The following is a 14,607-nucleotide window of genomic DNA, read 5'->3' as shown; positions in this document are numbered from 1 at the left end:
CGGAGAGAAAGACAAAGACACAGACTGCCCTGAGCTTCTTTAGGTGGTCTGAAACACTCACGCAGCGAAGGGCAGCGCCAGCTGTGAAACAAGACAGACGGTGCCAGGAATAGGCAGGAGGAGGCTTGAGCCGCTCAGGTCAGACAAGGTCGATTATAGCAGAGACTGGAGCTGCAGTGGAGAGAAATGTTGCCCAAACAACATTCAAATCGGCGGGCTAATAGTTTTTCTCTGTGTTACTTTCTCCCATGACAGAAACATGAGGACTCTGGGTGTGTGTCTTTTGTAAACAACGTGATGGAGTACACTGTGACACAGCACAAGCAGCGTTTCCCCACAGGCCAAGTGAGGCCTGAGAAACATCTGACAATCTAGGGAAGCAACACTTAGATCCCAGCAGAAACTTCAGTCAACACACAGCACAGCGTTTTATCCTGAAACGTTACTCGCTGCGTATTATTTTCTATCACTTCAACGTAGGGTTGCAAAAGTTGGAAACTTTCTGTGGGAATTAACGGGAATAAATCTGAAATTTACAAAATTGGAGGTTGGCCTCCTTCTCAACAGGGAACTTAAATATAGTTGGGGAAAATATATTGTAGCATAATCTTAGCTAAAACAACCATATTTACTTCACGTACACTCCTCAATCACATGCACACAGCACACTGCTTACTGCAGGGCTATTGAGGCCACACCCCCTACATGCACTGTGCATTCCTCCATCACATGCACATCTGATTTCAAGACTATTGAAGCCACACATTTGAGCCCGAGGACTATCTGAAGTCAAGTAAGTTTTGATAATATTATGGGGTAAATATATTTGATCTATAATAGTATTGATGTTTAACTTGGAAATATTAAATAAAAATAGGTGCTAAATGTAAGCTACTTTTCATTTCATTGACCATTTAAGAGGCTACTCAACATTCATGTTTTTGTTGTTCATTAAAGAATTGTTCGTACAAGAAATAAAACTAAAGTTCTACTCAAATAAATCTGTTGAAATGTCGTGTTGTTTTAATTGTATTATTTTGCATGGATGTCTGCTTATGACAAAACAAAAATATTTACATTTATATTTGGATATGATCCAGTTTGTTTAAATTACCCCCAATTTACAGTTAATTCCCATAAATTCCCAATAATTCCCATAAATTCCCATAAATCCCCTTAATTCTCATGGAAAGTTTCCAATTTGGAATATTTCCAAAATTCCCCACCTTAACTTCCCATGGAAAGTTTCTGGAAATTTACCTGACATTTCCCACTCCTTTGCAACCCTACTTCCATGTGATACTAAAACTCTGTTTGAAACTCAATCTGATCATGTACAGTGTATAAATGTGTGTTTTTAATGTTATCTAAGAATTCAGTTTCAGTCCCTGAGGAGTTACTGAGCCTGGAGGGGAAAGGAGCCTTCTGTAATCTAAAACTTTTCAATGATTTTCTTTCAACAGTCACATTAGCCTGTGGTTTTTGGCCAAACACTATGTGAATATGAAGAGAGAGAGTAAAGACACATGACATTTGCAACATTGCGGGAGTTTAATTTCTTCAGGTGAAATCTTTTTTTAGACAGATTTTTGTTAGACTGAGCACATTTTTTTTTACTTCAACTATTTTTCAACTCAACTAAATTTTTCAGTTTCACTCCTGGCAGTATACTGTAACAGGGGCTTTGACACACCATTTACACATTATTAGAAACTAGAGTGACACTCAGGAACCTAACCCTAACCACAAACCTCTGCGGAGGCCCAGCAGTCTTAGATTCAATCAAGCGGCTACAAGTTGCACTCACTCATAAATATCAGTCCCTTAAATAAGCCTGATATTTTCATCAAGATCCATGAATTATTCTGTAGGATAATGAAAGTTAAAACAAATCCTGAAGCTGCCTCTTTGTCTGGATCTGTGCCAACTTTTAATGGGTTCTTTCTTGGCTCGTGGCCCATCTTTCCACCAGGTTTCATGGAAATCCATTCCGCAGCTTTCGCGTAATCCTGCTGACAAATAAACAAACCAACCAACCAACCAACCAACAAAAAAAGTAGAATGTCACTCAGTAGAGTACATACCTCCACCAAGGTCCAACAGTCCACTTATTAAACCACATTAAATCACTAGATCCAGATTTTTAATTGGAATGGAATGGAAATGTTGAAAAACGTTAGCTCAGGTAATAAGGTGATAATAATAGTTTTCCGGCAAAGTTTAGACTCCTGGTCGTACATAATCTAAAAGTAAAAGATTTTGGCAACTAAAAACTGGTGGTGTCTTTGACTCATGAAAGTCCTGCATATGAGTAAACAGGAGCTAGAGTCAGCATTGCATGCTGCTGTTGCTAATCACTGAGTGAATTATTGCTGAAGCACTTTGATGTTCTACACTATGTTAGCAGATCCTATTTAAATGAAGTTAGATAACACAGACAGAACTATCCCTGCTCCATCACTGCTCTTTTTCATTCCACCTCTCTTCCCTTCTGTGGGATAAGAAACGATTCCTGACCCGTGGTCACAGCTCTGCAGCTTAGGACACAGAACCAGTCAAGACCGTGCTCCAGGCATCTGATGAGATCCTGCAGGAGACACTGACGTATGCATCATGTGCTGCCATTTACACAGCTTTCAAGCTATAATTCCACAGAAAATGCTTATACCCAACGAGCGAGCACACACGCAAACAAATTAGGGCCACATGTGAAAGGAATTGGTAAAACTGATTGAGGGAAATACAGGACCAGCAAGATCAAGAAGCATTTCAGCAAAAGGCCATCTGTTAGCTGGCAGAGTCACCGTGGAAACGTGCTTAACACTATTAAGCACTGACTGTGTTTGTTAGGTGCGCTGTGATGTTGGAGATTGGTTGGCTACAACAGGGATGGACTGAAATGGTAATTCAGGCTGGGAATTTGATTCCATCCCAGGAAACCCTGTTCGTGTGAACCGCTAGTCATCCAGGACACGGTATCTACAGGCAACTGGAAAATCTACTGGACGGACTGGTGCAAAATGTTAATCAGACTTTAATGGTTTCCAGATCACGTGACCTGATGACTGTGGTGACCTTTTGCACCACCCTGAGGTTCACATTTATGCTTTTGAGTGGAACATATCAAAAACATTTAAATGGATTGGCATCAGATTATACAGACATTCATGTCACGCTAAAGATTAATTGTAATAAATGTGCTGATCCCTTATTTTTCATTTATGAATCAAGAAGTCAAAATGTTGCCATGCTGACTCAAGCTTTTAGCTCAGAGAGCCGTCAGTGTAGCTGTAAACTCTTAGACTTTCTGTAGGAGTGTCTGAGGACTACTGGCATATCTTGCTGCAAGATTTCAGACTTTTGCCTTTGTCAAATCACAGATTTCTTTTACAATGGGACACAATAGCCATGTATTACAAATGATGCAGTGTGGCGAATCTGAAAGTCATGACACTGACTGAAACACACTTAGCACTAAACTACAAACTCTGAACGGGTCAACAAAGGTCAAACAGTGTGAACTTCAACAAATTGTTGAATTACTTTTGGGCTCTTGTGTCGATTTTCTTAGATTTTCTCCAGCAGCTCTTCTGCGTGAGCAAAAGTGACAGCCACCAGCAACTGGTGCAGACACGTTCCAATTCATATAATTCATCCTGTCGTCTGTCATGTGCCTCCCTGAGCACAAGTGACCTAACCCACATGCAATTAGATTCAAATAACACGCTACGTGTCGAAACACTCTTCACACTGATAATTCATCTCATTCACAGCGGCTCATAGCTTTTAGTAAAAGGGTTTTTTCACATTACATCTATTTCCTTCAGAGCTCAGAGCAAAAAAAGTCAGCAAAACATCTGCGGCCTGAGAGCATTTCTACACAGACACCCTGTGCCCAGTCAGGACAAGACCAGCGAGATAAACAACATGGGCTAATCCGTCATCGCTATGGCAACCAAAACATAATACTCAACTAAGAGACACCTGACTGCAGGATCGAGAGAAGAGAGTGCAAAAGGGAGGGAAAAATAACCCTCCAGTACTAAAAAATAGACGACTAACAGATTTCCACTGAGATTGTTGTTGTTGTTCTTTGGTGTTGGATAAAAAAGACAAGAGATCAACATTCATTTTCTGAATAGAGATTTTGATTACTAGCCGTAATATTGTAAACATCCATTGTAGACTTAGCACAAGCCAAGGGATTGTGTAATGATATTATCTGCTGCTGTTGAAGCCACAAGTCTGTCTGATATCAACTGCAATGTCAAGGAGAAAATACTTTACCCATAATCCCCAGGTGTAATAGTGACGGCTGTGATTGGTGGAGCTTGCTACTACCATGGAAATATTTACCACAACCGCGAAAATAATGTTGGCTGTGATGAGATCATTTAGCGTTACATTACCACAGAGCAACCATGGCTTCACTTTGAACATGCTGCAGCTTTTTAGAGATGAGCAAAATTAAGACCAAATGAGTGAAAAGAGAAGTCGAAGGAAAGGGATCAATCGCAATGGTTTATGGGATACATGGTAAAATTGAGTACACAGTCTTGTACTTCCACCTTTTTCCATTTTCCAATATTTTTTTGCTCTGAACCAGTTTTATAGTCACGATTCATCTCATGGCTGGTCAGCGTGGTTCATTGCTTCAAACTATTCTGTAACATCCATGGAGAAAATGAATGGAAAATTTACTTCCTGGAACCACAGCCGTTATAAAAGTGGGCGGTCACTGTCACACTCTATTGAGGTTGCAAATTTTTCTTTTTTTTTTTCTCTCCTGAGTCCAACTTTCTAATTTGACCCATCGTGCTGCGTCAGCCTGGATCCAGCCAAAGGTCAAGCCATACAAAGCCTGAGCTCAGATTGCTCCCTGGCTGCTGGCCTGCTCCCTGTGGATGAACGTAAGCCATGTTCCACTGCTCCCATCAACAGACAATCAGGAAGAACACTACAGGATGAGCTCACACAGGGACAACCAGTGTGGTACTGCATGTGTGTGTGTCTCAGTAAGGCTTTCCGTATGCATGCATGTGATGCACTTAGGTGGTAATCTGTAAATCTGCTTTGCCTTGGGCAGGTGGTGTAAAACTTGGCAAGCAGGCGAGGGAGAGAGGGACGGGAAGAGAAAGACAGACAGAGATGTCAGAGGTGTGATAATGACAGGGATGAGTGTGAAGGAGAGGGAGGAATGAAGCGAAAGAGTGTGAGTGATTTGTGTTACATAACTGGCTTATTGAGTATTCTGTAAAGACAACGCAATTACATGTGTACATGCACATTACATATGTACTGTACATGCAGGGCTTCACAAAAATAACAGCTAAAATATGAACTACACCCTGGTGTCATTTGTCGAGGATAAAACTTTTAGTGTCATAGAAAGAAAAACCCAATAATAAACTGATGCTACCAAAAAAAACAAGCCTCATACATCTTATTCCTCTGCACATGGACAAAAACTATCAAAACTATTCTGACGTGTTCCTTCATCACAATGAGCGTGGGCAGTAGTTTATTTTTAGTCAGTCCAATGTAAACGGTCCTACTGTTGTAATTATATGCTCCTGTCACATGTTCTGTATTCAGCAGGAAAATCGCCCCCTAAAAAAATATATTTACTCCTGCTTGAATGACCTTTGCTAAATGTATAGTGCCCGGCTGTTTCAGAATGTTTCTTCATTGAAAAAAAAAAAAAGAAAAAGGAACCTATATGTATTTCGTGATTTTACTGATATGTTTTTACAGTCCTCTGTAGGACTGATTGGCCTTGTGGTTGAGTGCCAGAGTCATTGTGGAGAAATGACATGTTCATACTTGACATTAGGATGCATCTTGGGTAATCTGATCACAACTAGAGTGCTATAAGTCCATCAACTCGCCCTCTCACTCAATCGCTAGAGATAAAATGCGATGTTTTCTTTTAACCCTTTTGAAATAGTAAGAAAAAACAAAATATTTTTTTATTATTCTCTAAAAATGTTAATCAATCTATGGCGAAATCTCAGAAGTTTTCGGTTCCTTGTGAAAGTGTAGCAGGTCAGAGGACGTTAGCTGAGTGGGCGGTCCTTCACATGTGGACCAGGATGCATTTGCATTGACGCAGTTGAAAGAACGTGTCCCAGATCACCTCATTGGATCTTAAATGCATCGTCATTATGTCTTGGCTGCGTTCACACCTGTACTGAGCTGAGTTAAAGAGAAGGACTAACGAAAGCTGGATTTGTTTTCTTCCATTGTTAACAATAGAAAAACTATAGAATAATGTCAGTGCATGTGACGATTAGAATTTTAAATTTCTAGTCTATCATGGCAATTTATGCTCATTTCCTCAGATTTAAGATTTTAATATTGTCTCAAAATAATTATGCATCAATTATATTTTCTCGAAGTCTTTCCATCAAAAAGACGCCTTGAGAGCGAGTGAGAGCGACAAGCATTTGTAAAGCTTCTCTTATCTGACAGTTAAGTGCAGAAATAGGAGCTAACACATCCCCACACTGTGTCTCCTGCAGACTTTGTCCTCGCTGCCCGACCAGCACCCTGAGTGTGACCCAAAGTAAACAGAGAGCAGGGCTTGGGTGGAGCAGAGAAAAATAATTCAGGCGGGCAGACAGAATGCGATAGACCGAGACAAAGCACGGAGGGGGCAAAGGAGGAGGAGAGAGGCAGTGAGTGGACAGAGCAGTGAGAGTAAGGAGGGAGGGAGGGAGGGAGTGAGAACGTGATGTTCCACGTGACGCTGGCTCAGCCACTGCAGGCAGTTACGTAAGCGCACCCCCTGCCCTGTCTCCTCATGGACTGAGCAGACTCTGCTTCTCTCCAATCCCTCACTCTGCAGCCGCTGCCCACTTTTTTTTTCCCTTCCACTCACATGGCTCCTCACATGGCTCCCTCACTCACTACCTCCCTCCCTCCATCACTCTCCCTCCATCTCTTTCTCTCACACTCCTCCACCCACCACTTGCACCCCAGGGGAGCCACCAACCTCTGCTGCCTGTGCTGTCACTCTTTCTCTCTCTCTCCTTCTGTTTTTGTCTGTCTGCCTCTCTCTCTCTCTCTCATTATTTCCATCACCCGCTCTCTCTCTCTCTTCACTCCCTCCCTCCCTCTCTCCCCTGTGCAGTGATGCTGCAGCTCCACGCTCAGGGCTACAGGGATATGACAAAGAGCGGCTACAAATACATGCTCGATCACACTCACACACACCTACACAAACTGACATTTCACATATCGTTACTGCACTGTCTGGCTGCTCGAATGCGCCGAGACACTTTTTTTTTTTTTTTCTAAAGTGAATGTTTTTCCACTTTGAATTCGTCTGATCTTCTTCCACACAACTGTTGAATCATTTGACTTTTGAAAAAAAATAAAAAAGGAAAAAAACATCTTGGCTGACTGACACAAATAGGGAAAAACAAAACTCTGACTCCTCAAGCTGCTGTAAGCGACAGTTGCTGCTTGGCGTGTTACTATATAGAGAGGTAGTTCTGACAGTGTTATGAATGCCATCACACCAATGGAGAGGGTAAAGAAATATACATACGTTCTATCGAAATAAGTGATGCAACAGAAACAGCCCAAAATATTAATATCTGCATTAAATCCCTCGTGGTCAGAAGACACGTTTTCTCACTTTACTTCAACTTTTAGTGCAGGAGGAGAAGCTCCGGGCGATGCCAAACAAAGAACCATTCTCTGGAGTTGTTTTCCTCTCACTTAGATTTTATTACCAACACTGACTGAAGTCTTGTGTCTCGAGATTAGTCTTTTCCTATACTTTGGCTGTCACCTTGCACACATACTATCACCATCATCAGTCTCTTCCACCAGCTCTTGTCTTTCACTCTCCTGGTCTCTGTGGCTGAGAGGGGGTGCAGCAGGAGATGGGCTCCCGTGCCCCCAACTCGCTGCAGTATTGATTTGCTTGTTCAGTGTTTGCAACCCCCCCTCCCTCCTCTCCACCCTCACTCCTCCTCCTTCCCTTACTTCCTCCCTCCTATTCTCCCTCACAGTGTGAGTGTGTCCTCAAGTGCCTCCCTGCCTTATGTAACACAACGAGGCCCACAGCATACTGATGAAGGAAAGTCTGGGCTCTGGGCCGACAGACCTGGGAGAAAACAAGGACTACACTGCACTGCTGATAGGAGCGCAGCACCACTGGCACATGAAGACAGGGCTGAATCCACTGCAATCTTTACATTGATTTCACCTAATTATAGAATCCTGAGATTTAACTTCTTAAAAGTATCATATTATTGAATGAAACCAGGTTTAGGTGACGTTCACCCCCTGCAGTGTCAGGTACTCACAGACTCCTGGAAGCATTCCTTCTTGTCCAGCATCTCTCTGAGGGTCTGCAGGATTTTGATGCACAGCTTCTCCTCTTTGTCCATAAGCTTCTTGGTGTGTTTGATCAACCTGGCAGAGTGACAGCAATGATTCATCATGGTGTCCTGCTAATGCAGTCACTGGCTCACAAGTTAAAAACAAAGCAATATTTCATTTGTCACCACAGGTGAACTCTCCTCTCCTGCTCTCCAGGGAGGTCAGAGAGCTGCAGCAGAGTAACAGCACCCCTGGAGGTTCGATCATGTATCAAACCACTTTTATGACACGTCTAATATGATGGTGTGAATAGTCCAATAGAAGAGTAGACAAAAAGTTTTACACATTCACTTTTGTGTAATTTACTTCCTAATGAGTTGTTTCTTAATTTTACTTTTCCAAAGCTTCTGAACTTCATGAATAAATATAAAAATGATCGTTGTTGGTAGTTAATCATTTGTAAAGGTTCAGGTTAATGCTAAAAAAAATCAGCTGCTGCTCTTTTACATGACATGACAAAAAACAGCTGTCAGCAACATCTGTCAAAACATATCACTCCTCAAAATACTGCGTTAGACATGCTGACGTGGACGCAGACTTACTTGGACATGAAAGCTCCGCTCTCACAGCGTAACCGAGCAGCTTCTGGAAACAGCAGCTCAGGACTGTGAAGAACGTCCACCAGCACAGAAAACTCTGCCTGAACCTTTGGGCTGAACTGCTCCTCCAGACAGGACACGACCCCCTGTACACACACAGACAGACACAAGAAGGCTCAGTCCAATGCTGTCCTAGAGATATTGACTCTGCTGAAAATAACACATGAAGCCCTTGTAAAATACACATGGAGTCTTGTGTTCTTATTTCAGTTATGTGATGCGCAGCTGTTGACTTGTTTTTTTTGTCTGTGCACCTGCAGCTTCTCGATGATGTTCTTGTAGTCGGGGCCACCCAGTGGCTCCTTGCGTGGTCGCGTGCGAGCAGATATCCTCCAGTCCTTGGCTGCCCGCTGCACCATGTTGGTGTGGACCTTCATGGACAAAGTGTTGACCTGACTATCCAGGTCCACAGGGATAGCGATGGCACGAGCTTTGGCTGTGGAGGAACAAGAAGGTGAAACGTCAGCGTGAGATTATTTTGTCCTATTCGGATGGGACACAGCTCAGTCACCCAAACGCCATAGTTGCTGGGACATGAAGATGTGAATGAATGAATGTGAATGAATGAATGTGAATGAATGTGAATGAATGTGAATGAATGAAATATCTGAAAGGATGGTGGTACACAACAATTCAGTTTTTTATTTTTGCACTTTTAATATTGTAGTATAAATTAATTTAAATGCCTCTTTCTCCTTCAAGGCTGGAGGAGCACTCACCCACATCTGCCAGTGTTTTAATACAGCTCTCTATATTAGCCTTCTGAGCCGAGTTGATCCAGGTGCAGATGTAGATCCTGTAAGATGACTGGAGCAGTTTGATGAAGATAGACTGGTTTGTCTATGAAAAGAGGAGAGAGAGAGAGTGGAGGGGATAGTGTTCTTTAAACTGACATAAGGGCAGAGAAATACAAGTTCAGCCAGACTCCTGCATTTTACAGGTCAAACAGCTGCTCTAAGTACAACGAAACAACATGGTCCCAGGTGGGAGTGCAACAAATGCAGCCATCTGCTGTCAAATATCTTTTACTGTACATTGGCAAAAGGATTTCGATGTGGCATGAGTGAGCCTCCTGCTATTCCCAGCACATTTCAGCCACTTGTCAGAAGTGGAAATAAAATATAATAACTGCATTTGTATAGCACTTATCTAAACAAAGTTACAAAGTGCTTCACAGGAAAAAAATCAAATCCATGGCTGGAAGAAGAAGAAAACACTACCTGAAGGTTGGAATGGTTGACGGAGAAAGGTGAACTGAAGAAACCCTTAACTATGGCCATCACTGTCTCTGTCACATACTTCTCCAGGGACAGATCGGCATGGTTACGGTCGGTGGTCGTGTTGCAAATCTTAAAAGCAAAAATCAAATGAGGCTTCATTCATTCCTGAACAAGCAAACTCTCCCATCGCATATTTACAGGACTGATATCGATGAGTGTGTGAAGGCAGCTTGATTGTATTTAACGTGATTGATGGGCCTGAAATACAGCAGCACGCTCTCTACTGAGTGACACTCTAGTTGATTGAGCCTTACACTGGACATGTCCACCAGGAAGTTATCAAATAGTTTCCAGATATGACTGGAGGTGTAGATCTCCTTCATTTCCACCTCTGTGTCCACGTAGCAGTGATTCACAAAGTTCACATAGGCAGTTTTCACCTGGAAGGTTCAGAAAAAGAAATGTGATGCCTTAAATTCTGCCTAAACAACATGAGAGACGTTTTTTTCTTTAAATTATATATAAATATTGTTCATTTTAACCACATAACTCAAGCTGCATTATTGATTTCTAGTAAAACTATCTGGCTACTACCTCTGGTATACAGTTGATGTCAGTGACAACTTTAACTATGTCGTCCAGTGGCAGCAGAGAGTTGCACTTCAGTTCTGTGTAGACGTTCTTGCCCTCGGTGCAGGCAGCCAGCAGCTCCACCAGCGTGTTGTGATAGGCCAGAGCTCCGTCTTCATCCGTCCGCTCGCGCTCAGAACCCATCATCTGCAACAGCACTGAGAACGAGGAGCGGTCGTTGTAGAACACCAGCACGTCCTCGCCGCCGTTCACCAACTGGACACACAAACACACATATAAGTCACATGCAGGTTCTACCCGACGTACGGCCACCATCACCATTACACATTCAACAGCCTTACTAACAAATGCAGAAAAGAAGAAATGCTTTATAATTATATTTGACACATTTTTGCAAATCTTGATTAAATGTCATCTAATCCAACAAAGTCCTCCTGCAACTCATCAGTTCACATACAGTACTTATATGACTGTAAAATGAATGTGCTCTGGTAAAAATAAGAACATTTTCTTCCCAACAATATTCCACACAAAGATCCCTTGATATTTTTACTTTAACAATAACCAATATCCATGCAATGTGGGATTAAATGTGGATAATAAAAAAAACCTTCCCACCTCTGTCATTACTTTGTCCTGACATTTCTTCACATACTTCCCATCAGCTTTCACAATGGTCTGCAAGAACCGGAGGTACTGCACGTGTCTTCCATGTGTTTCGATGCAGTGGACAAAGTGATGAACCACACGGTCGCTGATTTCATTGCACAGCTGGAAGTTGTTCATGAAGATGTGACGCATCGTCTCAGCCTCAAGCAGCTTGGGAAAAAAGTCAAGTTTAAGTGTTTAACAGAGATCGGTTTCATGCAAACAGAATATTGACTCATTTGTGTAAAAGAAAACAAACGAAAATTGCTTTTAAAAAATACATCACATCAAATTACTTTTTCTACTCTCAGGTTACAGTTACTTTGGACCTTGTACTTTTTATTAAATGATAGTTCTGCGGATGCCACTGATCCCTCCCTGACACGGAACAACAAAGTGAGGTCATATCCACATACCCCCGGAGTGAGGAACAGGTTGAGGTGTTTGTGCAGCAGAACTTGATTCTGAGGATTTCCTCTGCAGAAGTTCTGCAGGAATGTATGAGCCAGGGTCATGATCTCATTCATCTTCTCATCACTCTGTGCAAAGGCAAAACCAAACAAACACAAACAAAGATGTTTAGAGAGACAGTGGCACAGAAAACATCATTAGCAGGAGGAGCCATTCATTCACCTTCTCATAGGGGATCTGCAGCAGGTCCAGCACCACAGTGTGAGCCCCCATGTTCTTCAGCAGCCTCTGCTGCTGCACACGACTCTTCTTACTGGGAAAACACAGCTTACTGAGCCTCAGTAAGATCTGGAGATGAGACAGAGATATATTATTACCTCCACCAATGCTATGTCTTGTCTGCATTTGTTTGTTGATTGTTAGTTATCAGAATTATGCAAAACCTACAAGACAGACTTCCCCAAAACTTGGTTGAAGGGGGCAGATCCTGAAATGTTTTACTTTCCTAAACTTCTGATTTTCAACATTGTTTTTATTTTCAGTGGACAGTTGCAACTTGATGTAGACCTAAATAAAACCTAGTGAATCTGAATGTGGTTTTGGATGTGGACTGTTGGCGGAGGTATGCACTCTACTGAGTGTGTATTCTAACTATTAATACAAATGCTGTTTTGAGGACATTTTTGGGCACTATAGCATTTATTGATGGGACAGAATGGGAAAGAGGGAGAGAGAGAGAGAGAGGGGAAGAATGCAGGAAAGAGCCAGGTCAGAACCGAGCCTGCGGCTGCTGCACAGAACTCAAACCTCTGTCTCAGTACATGAGGTGCACGATCAACCAGGTGAGTAGACAGAGAGAAATATTTGATATAATATACACAACAGCAGAAAAAGACATCGAACGAGAAAAACTTGGAATTGCAGACATGGACCTCACCTCTTTGACAATGTTATAGTTGTTCTCCTTGTTACTGTCAATCTGAGGTTTTTTATCACCGTCCTGGACTGGGCTCAGAACAACCTCCTGGCAAAAACACATTAGCAGAGAAAAACTAAACCACAACCCTGAAGCGACATTCAGCCCCTGAAAGGTTTATCTTCGGCGCAAAGCAACCCCTGTATCCTGTGTCTAATTAATGGGCATTCACACAGAGTAGTGGGGAAAATCCCAGCAGTCATTACTTTCCTCAAACAATTAAAGTAAAACTAATGTTTGAGAAAATTAGACAAGTTGCAGTTTTGACTCTTAAAAATTGATTAAGCAGCAGCTTCCTGTTCCGACGGGCATCACTATTATACATTATATATGTGCTATGCTACAAAAAAAAACATTTCCACCAACCCTGATTAACAAAAACAAACAAATGATGTGGATGTTAGGACGAGTACAGCCACTTCCTGTGGAGCTCTAAATGTCACTGTAAAGTCTGGAAGGCCAAACTTTGCTTTTAGATGATGGTACTGCACCTCGAGGTTCAGTTCTTTGCCCTGTCGGACCACCAGGTCCTCACTGCTGTAGACGCCGCTCTTCTCCACCCACAGCTCCGACTTCTCCACAGTCAGACGCAGCTGGTCCAGGTCCGTCTTGATCTGCTTGTAGTTCTCTACATCCTGCTCTGACACCAGCAGCTGGACCTGGAAAATGCACAGACACACAGAAACACACTCTGGATTTGAGAAATAAACCCAACATAGAGATATTAAAAGAACAAAAGCGTGTGAAAGCAAATCTCTGCCAAGAAATCTCAGAGCACCACTTTGGAGAGTCGAAAAAAGAGAACCCTCCAAATCCAAAATGATCAAAATACATCAACCATGACAGACAACTCACTTAACACAGGAAGTGCCTGATGCTGCACACTCTCAGCTCTCCAGCTATCAAATGCTTGTGTGTAACTGCCCTGTCCTCACCTGTTTGAAGGCCTGCAGCACCTCAGCTCTCTGGCTGAAGTGTTTGAAGATGAGTTGCAGTGAGCCGGACACCAGCGGGGGGTAGTCTTGCATGATGAGATGGATCAGAACCCTCAGAAAAGTCCTCCCGCCCTCATCATCAAGCTCCACCGCACCCAACTCGGAGCTGGAATCATAAAACTGCACTTATCCAGCTTTCAAGTTTCTTTCGTGAGTGTTGAATAGTGTATTAAAAAAAACTGGCAGCCAGAGCTTCACCCACCTTCCGGCAAACATGCTCTCTGCTTTAGTTGCAATCTCATCTATGTCTGGCTCAGACGCTAAAGAAAGAAATAAAGTAGACAAAAGGTCAGTTCAGTACAGCAGGCAGCAAAAGCCTTAGTTAGTATATTTGCACTAAGAGTAATTCATTCTTACGCTTCACGGTAATCATTTCAGCCTGTGAGGCCGAGGAGTCAGGGATGGACTTATCCCCGAACTCCTTCTTGTAGATGGACAACAAGTACGTGATCCTGTAATCTAACCTCACGCTCAGGATGAACTAAACAGCAATTAAAAAAGGACACAAAAATAAAGTCACTCACTTATGTGGTAGGTGAAAAATGTGAAATAGCAACATGAACTTCAGAGAGCATTACTTACTTGCAGGATCTCGATGATCTTTAGCTTGGTGTCCATCACCATGACGTCCTCGTTGTCCGGCAGGAAGTGCCCTTTGCTGTAGCGCAGAGAGGGAGGGGTGTCGGGGAGGCTGTGAGGCACGCCGCGACTCATCACCATCTGAGTCATCATCTCTCCAACGCCGTGGATTGTTCGAAGGACATTGTTGCCTG

At 42.6% G+C, this 14,607-nt stretch overlaps 1 protein-coding gene across 3 annotated transcripts in view; it reads right to left on the bottom strand.

Annotated features, from left to right (window-relative positions):
• The window catches only part of itpr2 (inositol 1,4,5-trisphosphate receptor, type 2), a 56,406-nt gene that overhangs the window by 23,347 nt on the left and 18,452 nt on the right, over nucleotides 1–14,607 (bottom strand). For 2 of the 3 annotated variants that reach the window (XM_069528065.1, XM_069528067.1), the window contains exons 22-37: nucleotides 14,417–14,604; nucleotides 14,192–14,315; nucleotides 14,037–14,094; nucleotides 13,775–13,940; nucleotides 13,331–13,498; nucleotides 12,801–12,887; nucleotides 12,086–12,211; nucleotides 11,869–11,991; nucleotides 11,423–11,623; nucleotides 10,808–11,059; nucleotides 10,528–10,653; nucleotides 10,214–10,342; nucleotides 9,713–9,833; nucleotides 9,248–9,429; nucleotides 8,937–9,079; nucleotides 8,319–8,427 (exon numbers count right to left, since the gene is read on the bottom strand). In XM_069528065.1, the coding sequence (XP_069384166.1) occupies nucleotides 8,319–8,427; nucleotides 8,937–9,079; nucleotides 9,248–9,429; nucleotides 9,713–9,833; nucleotides 10,214–10,342; nucleotides 10,528–10,653; nucleotides 10,808–11,059; nucleotides 11,423–11,623; nucleotides 11,869–11,991; nucleotides 12,086–12,211; nucleotides 12,801–12,887; nucleotides 13,331–13,498; nucleotides 13,775–13,940; nucleotides 14,037–14,094; nucleotides 14,192–14,315; nucleotides 14,417–14,604 (2,303 nt within the window). The remainder of the gene's footprint in view (nucleotides 1–8,318; nucleotides 8,428–8,936; nucleotides 9,080–9,247; nucleotides 9,430–9,712; nucleotides 9,834–10,213; nucleotides 10,343–10,527; nucleotides 10,654–10,807; nucleotides 11,060–11,422; nucleotides 11,624–11,868; nucleotides 11,992–12,085; nucleotides 12,212–12,800; nucleotides 12,888–13,330; nucleotides 13,499–13,774; nucleotides 13,941–14,036; nucleotides 14,095–14,191; nucleotides 14,316–14,416; nucleotides 14,605–14,607) is intronic. The other variant, XM_069528066.1, reaches the window with a different exon arrangement.

The sequence above is a fragment of the Paralichthys olivaceus genome, chromosome 7 (assembly GCF_024713975.1).
Source record: "Paralichthys olivaceus isolate ysfri-2021 chromosome 7, ASM2471397v2, whole genome shotgun sequence".
Taxonomy (NCBI): Eukaryota; Metazoa; Chordata; class Actinopteri; order Pleuronectiformes; family Paralichthyidae; genus Paralichthys; species Paralichthys olivaceus.
This window is presented reverse-complemented; position numbering and strand designations above follow the sequence as displayed.